The sequence below is a fragment of the Salarias fasciatus genome, chromosome 7, assembly GCF_902148845.1.
Source record: "Salarias fasciatus chromosome 7, fSalaFa1.1, whole genome shotgun sequence".
NCBI lineage: Eukaryota > Metazoa > Chordata > Actinopteri > Blenniiformes > Blenniidae > Salarias > Salarias fasciatus.
The window spans coordinates 17,793,249-17,800,800 of record NC_043751.1 but is presented as its reverse complement, the minus strand read 5'-3'; the positions used below and the strand labels follow the sequence as shown (position 1 = coordinate 17,800,800).

The window sequence follows — 7,552 nt, the reverse complement described above, 5'->3', positions numbered from 1 at the left end:
CACAGTTAACGATACAGTGCAGTTCATGTCTGTGGTTTTGTAAAGTTGAAAGGGAATTTGCAGATTTGAACTGGAAGGGAAAAAAACAACCGTTTATAAATGAGACAGGACTGAAAAAAAAAGGTAGATAACGAGATAAAGCAACTTTGATCCCTTATATTGGTCTTTATGTAAAGTGTGATGTTCCAGAGCAAAAAGAGGACACACTTTTCAGTAACTTTTATTTAATGCTAATGCAGTAAGCTGCAAGTTCACTGAATCTCAACTGTGATTCTACAAAAAGGTTTAGAAATCTAACTTGCGAATGGAACAAGTTGCTTCTGTCAAGCTGGCTGTTCTGTGCCTCTTACTGCTAAACATTATTGAAACATATTAGTTGAATGAAGGTGCAGAAAAGTAAGTTTTTGGTGTGACTTTGATAAACATTACTCTGTGAGTTGCTTTTTAAATGATATTGTCCCAATGTTTAAGTAAAAAAAAAAAAAAGAAGGAACTGTGTGTCTAGTTAGACCTTTCTCTGACACATTTATTAAGTTAAAGTTACGTAAGTCAAACGCACGGATGTTTCTTCAGACTGACAAACTGAAAGAAAGTTATGTAGTCTTTAGAACTTCAGATAATAACAAATAGACCAAAGGGAAATAAAATAAACGGCATATAACTGAGATCCAATTACACAAAGTGAACAGCCATTAATACCATCTTTAAATTGCTGTTTATTTGGAATCGATTGTATCCCAAACACATTTTGTGGTTTCAAACAGTGGATTATTTTACTATGGTCAAACAGTCTCAGTTCTTTTAGCGTGTCTGTGTCGCCCTCTGCTGCCGCCGGTGACACATTACACTTCAATGAAAAGTGATCATCAAGACAAATCTTGGCTCTATAAACAGCAAACTTCATTTCAGACAAATGGGAAAGTCACTCAAAATAATGTGGAGTAATACAGTGCAAAGTCTTGCCATTCAGCCACAGCATTATGAACTGATGTATTCTTTAACGTTCTAAACCAGCACTGTCTTCTGCACTAAAGCAGCTCGTCTGAATTGGACCACCGTGGCCTGCCTTCACTAACTCTGTGCATAAATGAGCTTCGACCACCTATGACCCCCTCACCAGTTCATAACAGTTCAGTCCACCTGGTCTGACCTCCAGTAGCCACGCTCAGCCCTTTGACCCAGTTTGCCACAGAAGAGAGATTTCTCCGCGACCTTTCAAGGTTTGAGTCAATCGCTAATAAAAGTTTTAAACCCTATTCCTAAAAACAAGTTCATGCTCCTTAGATAAAGTATATATGTGTGAATGTTTTTTTTAATGAATTCAACCTTTTTGGTCTCCTTTGGATCTATTCATGAATGTACTCCTTAAAGATTGCCTCCTTAAATTTGGGATATGAAGTCCTCTGTACAGTACAGCTGGCTCTAAATTCTTCAAGATATGTCTTAACTTCATTAGTAATAAACTCTCTGCATCATCCATGAGTCAAATACACTTCTAATAACTCCTGTCAAACAATCAATGTTGTTGAGGTTATGGATGGTTGATTTATCAACACAGAATCCACTGGGTGCAAAAGCATAACCACATAATTTTCATGATATCCAGAGATAAAGTGACTGCAAAAAAATATGATCTATCTTCATAACACTTCAGTGATGATCCCTTTGAAGAATAAAATTGTAGTAAACACTTGTACCAACAAGCACCGCTCATCGGTTATTGAACAACACTCAACATCTCAAGCATCTCTAAGAGCGTTCAGGCACTCTTTGTTGTAGTGCTTGATAAACAAATATAAAAAAAAGAAGGCAAAATGGCCGTTTATAAAAGGTGAGAGAAACCCAAAGTTCTCACATCTAAATAGCTTTAGCTGCATGTAACTCACCTTCGAGGTTCGAGTAGACAAGAAGACATTCAGATGATGAAAAACTTCCTGAAAATCAGTGTGTTAAGCACAGCTTAACAGCTTATTAAAAGGATGAGAAGAAGCTAAATCATTTGAAAAGGAAAATAGTATGATCTCAAGTTTGAAATCAAAAGATGTTCTTATATTGCCTGAACCTTCCTGGAATGATTGTGATTATATTGCTGCTCCCATATCATGCACTTCTGGTTTATAATAGGCTAAATTGAAGTTATAACTTTGTCTGAATTGTTTTATTTTCTTCCTCACATGGGACAGGCATTTCTTCCAGCTGGCTCTCGGTTTTCTCTTCAAACGCTTTCAGTATATCCCATGACTGAGGAATGAGTCTGCACCGGAAGCCCAGGTGTACCAGCGTGGACACCGCGATAACAGCTGCCAGAGAGATGAGCATGGCAACAGTTCTGAAAGGAAAATACTGAATAATGTCTCCATTTTCTACCCTCCAGCCGGGGTAGAGAATCACAGGAGGGATGGACAGTAAGGGCTCCCCGCTCATCAGACGCAGCCCCAGACCCAGAACGTAGCCGCAGTAGGCGCCGTAGGTGTTGGCGTAGCGGAAGAAGAGCACACAGATGAGCTGCGGGAACACCATGCAGTAGATGAAGTCTCCGCTTAATAACCAGAAGGCCAGAACGCTGTCGTCTCCAAACGCCAGGCCGGTGCCGGCCACGCCCAGCAGCAGGACGCTCACACGGATCACCCACTGGAGCTCCCTCTCCGAGGCCTGGAGGGAGAAGAGAGGACAAGGGTCACTTTGCTTCATGTTGAATCAGCCCCCCCCCACCCCCTCCGCCACCACACATGCACACACACCATCTTCCTCAAAGTTGTCTTGTAGATATTTTGCGTGAAAACAGATGCCGAGGACAACAGAGCAGAGTCCATGGAGGACATGACGGCTGCAGCCAGAGAGGCGATGCCCACCACCGAGACCCACGTAGGAGCGAGGTTCTGCAGGGCGAGGGGCAGGATCTTCCCTTCATCCCCCCGCTCAAAAGGAGGGGGGAGGCCGTACGCCGTCTGGTTCCAATCTTAGATTTAAAAAAAAAAAAAGAAGTGGAGGAAACATAAAGAAAAGGAAAAAAACACACGAGAGAAATATAAAGAAATTTCCAATTGTACCTGCAGCAGCGGCCATAACTCCTATGATCACTGAGGGTAATCCCATAACGAAAACCACCACAGACGCTATTAGACAGGAGATTTGAGCCCGAGTAGCAGAGGCTGCAGACAGGATTCTCTGGTAGAGAGCTTGATATGCCAGTCCACCTAAACCCTTCAATAAATCAATCACAAACAACAGTAAACACAACAATTTACAGCACAAACACTAACTTCATTTCATTGAAATGTGAGAATGCTTTTGGTCAAAATGTCCACAGTTATAGGGTCTGCAATCTAATGATCAAAGGAGCAGTTTTTGGCCACGTCCCACCAAATAAAATGTGTCTTCAGACAAATTTTACATTCAGAATTCAAAATAACATTGGTGGAATCCTTTAATGTAAAATTTTGCTCTAAATACAGCAACTGCAGCTCCTGATGAGTTTGTGAAATTAAAGAAGCACAGTTCAAAATGTCTTAAATTTGTCTTGATAAGCACTCTTCTCTCAGTAACGGGTTTGGAGGTTGTTTTGTGTGTGTGTGTGTGTGTGTGTAGAGTTTGTACTTGAAATCAACTTTTGAAATTGAATGCGAGTGTATATTTATCAAACATAAGAAGAGGAAACAGAATCGCTTGTGAGTGAGTGTGTTTATCAGGAATTAAAGTCACCATTTTCTCATTTCACTTTACAAATATCTATGGTTAGCTTGCAACAGGCTGGAGCTGTGGTGCATATTGTAGATGGCGGATTAATGAATTACTATTGCAACAACACATCATCAGTCTAAAGCATGCCTATTAAAGCATCAAAAAAAAGAGTATTTGTTACAAATTTTCTCATGAGAGCTTTTTTTGTTTTTAATTTCATGAAATTGTGGAAAACAGAAGGCCTGTAAAGATATGTAAAGATATTGCAGACCTGCTCAATATATATTTTGACATATAACAGCAGGAAATACATTTGTGAATAATAACATTAGGAGTATGGATTAGTTGTTTGCTGCTGCTGTTGTACCTGCAGGCTCAGTGTAACAAAATGAAGTGTCACTTGGGTGACTTAATATCAGAGCAATCCATTATGTCAGACTTTTTATTTGAGAACAAATGGAGTTCAATTTCAATAATTTATTTTACAGAGCTTCTGTATTATCTTCCACCACAGAGAAACAATAATCAATCACTTGACAGCAGACACAAAGACATCAGACCAAAAAGATGAAAAACTAATAGCAACATTGTCATGTCAATTTTTTTAAGCTACATTTTCACTATCAAGGGACAAAACATTCTGTGGCTTTTCGTCAGCTGAACTGTACGACAGAGAGTGAAAGAAAGTGTTTTAAAATCTAACCAATATCAGCAACTCATCCGTCCATTTCCCAGCATCTGCCAGCTGCAGCTCGCCAAGCCAGGTCGTTCCATTCGAGTGATTTAAGTAGGACGTTTGCAAGTTGTCAGTGACCGCAGGACTCAGCACCACAAAAGGAACACAAAGCCACTGCAACAACGACAACAACAAAAATACACAATTATAGCAAAACTCAGTATAAAACAGTGTTCCTTAAAGATGCAGTAAATTCCACTGAGACCTATCAGTCTAAATGACAGCTAGCGCACCAAACTGTTTTTTCACGAGTCAGAAATTGAGAATTTCAGTACTTCGGTTAAATTAAAATATTGACGCCCCTTCCCGGTCCTGGACAGTCACTGTCTTGCAGGTTTGTTAGTCGCCCTGCTCAGGCACACCTGAACACAATGAGATGCTGATCATCAGGCTTTCTGCACAGCTTGATAATGACACATTTACTACTTACTATTGTGCCGGAGCAGGGGTACGTCTAAAACATGCATGACAATGGCTCTCCAAGACAAAATTTGAGATCACAAAAAGATTTTAACTACACTAATCTATGCAGTTATCACATTCGCCTTGTTTCAAAACACCAAACACTGGATCTGCAGACGGGAGGGTGAGGGGAGTGCTACTCAACGACCATCTGCAAAGTCATTAAAATTGAGCTGAAGATCATTGTAGAAAAAAAAAAATATGAAGCTTTTAGTTGGCAAGCCTGCTAAACTCTCTACATTTGTAATCAACATGCATTTGTGGGATGAGCATGTGGGCAGCAGCCATGAAAGATTTGACAGATGTGGCTGTCCAATGTCCACACTAGTCCACAGCAAACTGCACGATTTCCAGATTTGGTCTATGATCATTACACCCCTGCTACTAATGTACTCTGTGATTGTCATTCTTACCATGCTGACAAAGATGAAACAAAGCTGAACGATATCAGTATATGCAACGGAGTAGAGACCCCCCAGAAATGTGTACACGATTGAGATGACTGCTGAGATGACGATGGAGATGGAGGTTGACAGGCCAAGAATGATGCTCATTGTTCCTCCTGAAAATTGTACAAAACACTTTAAAAGAGAATACACTTCACACCGAAGTAAAAGCAGTCAAATGTCCGATATAATATGAAATACATCACATGGGTATGAATAGCTTCTGCAAACAAATAAATAAGACAAAAAGATCCAATAAAATCACACCGCATCAGGGATTCACTTTTGAATTTACAAAACAAGGTATCAACTTACCCAGAGCAGCAAGGACGCCGGCGACCCACAAAATGTCACTCATTAAAACAGGGAGCAGGAGCAGGGCCGTGAATGCATTACCGTAGAGTTTCTGAAAGGGGTCCAACATGGTCACATAACGCTTGGACCTCATAGGTTTTGCAAAAACCAGTCCTCCTAAAATAATGAAAGAATTACAAAACATTCCAAAGAAACATTTTCAGGTCATCAAAAAAACAAAAACAAAACAGGGCTGTCTTCTCCCTAACACACTGATAATGAAATCACTAAATTAGAGGTTACAGAAGTGAACTTGGGATTGGAGGGTCACAGGTTTGAATCCCACAGCTGACAAGTCACCACTGTGGCTCCCCGAGCACGACCCTTGACCCCCAGCGACTCACCTGTCTTCCTCTGCTTCCAGCATGTATACTTAAGGTTAGCTATTAATAGGATGGGTTAACTGCAGAGAAGGAATTCCCCCCCTGTGGGATTAATAAAGTATGCTTTCTTCTTCTACAGCGCACATGCCACACAAGTCAACTGGCCAGTTTTTTAGCCTGCTGTTTGAGCAGAGCAGCAAAAATCTCCAACCCGGGCAGCAGCTGTTGAACTTGCTGCCTTTGGACAGGAGGTTCAGGTACATCTGATGTAGGATAACTAAGAGTAAAGAACAGTTTGGGGCCATCAGATCTCTGAACTTCTGCACTACAGTTGGACAGCGTCATTAATTGCTGCCTGAGCCAGTTTGAGCAATTTTTTTTTTACAAACTTTTATATATTTTCATATTGTTTTATGTTCTAAATGCTGTAAAATACTTTGTGTTTGTGTTAAATCTGAAAAGTGCTGTACAAATAAAGTTTGATTTGCCTTCACTAACTTCATCTCACATCCAGTTCAAAAATGTGTTTTCAGAACATCAAATTTTAGGATGCATTTTTCTCAAAAAAACACATTTCACAGAAACATGCCCTCCTGGTCTCACCCTGCATATTGGCAATATGATTCATATAACACCATTCCGACATGAGATATTTCAAGGTACGATGCAAGAATGTGAAAGTCAAACAACACATCTCCAAAATGTTGCAGCCGTGGAAGCATGAGTTGGATATAGCATTTGTTTGAGCTACTTACCAAAAATAAAATTCATGGCATAAGCAGGAAGTCCCAAAGCCCAAACGAGGCCTTTGGAAGGAGCGTAGACAGCCTCTGAGGTTCCCATTATGTAACCTCCTCCAACCCATGTTGCTGATGTTCAGAGCACATGAAGACAATTACACCATGAAATGAAGGAATTACTGAAGTGCTACTGCAATACGTGCAATAAAAATCCTACCTGTCATCGTAAAAACTCCAACAACGATATTGATATTGCGGCCTCCTACGATGGTGACTTCGCTCTTGCTGCCGTCACATGTCTTCTCGACTTTTCTGGATTTTCGAGATCCCCATATTCCGATGAAGAGGATGACGAGATAAAAAGCCACCACAGCCACCAGTCCAGGAACATCCACTGCCATGACTATCTGGAAAAAACAATCAATCTATAGTCTGAAGGATTATTTCCTTCTCTATATTTCAACACAGAATCACAACGTAGTTGTTGTAATGCTTGACTTTTGGAGGAACATCTGTGTTTAACTTCATCCTGTGAAGTCAATAAAACAACTTTATTTAGAGTCAGCTTCTATAAAAAAATAAAAAATAAAGATAAGAATCAAGTCATTAAAAAAAAAAGGAAAGTTATGTAAGAGGATCACATTTAACACACAGCATGTATCAAATTAACACAGCCCCTAGAATAGTACACAAAATCCAGCATTTTCTGCAGAGGGCTTAACTATAACTAAGCCACACTGAAGTTTTTTTTTTTTCCATATAACAAGGATTAACATCAGCAGTGACGATGGGCTCTGTTTTGAGAGCAGT

The 7,552-nt window shown here is 40.1% G+C and overlaps 1 protein-coding gene across 1 annotated transcript; it reads right to left on the bottom strand.

Annotated features, from left to right (window-relative positions):
* Window positions 1-2,136: 2,136 nt before the first annotated feature.
* On the bottom strand, window positions 2,137-7,143 carry LOC115391607 (high-affinity choline transporter 1-like). The gene is made up of 8 exons (XM_030095887.1): window positions 6,960-7,143; window positions 6,758-6,871; window positions 5,641-5,796; window positions 5,293-5,441; window positions 4,385-4,531; window positions 3,051-3,204; window positions 2,742-2,959; window positions 2,137-2,652 (listed from the first exon to the last, which is right to left on the bottom strand). Exons 1-8 carry the CDS (start codon window positions 7,141-7,143, stop codon window positions 2,137-2,139), a joined length of 1,638 nt encoding a protein of 545 aa, XP_029951747.1.
* Window positions 7,144-7,552: the final 409 nt, after the last annotated feature.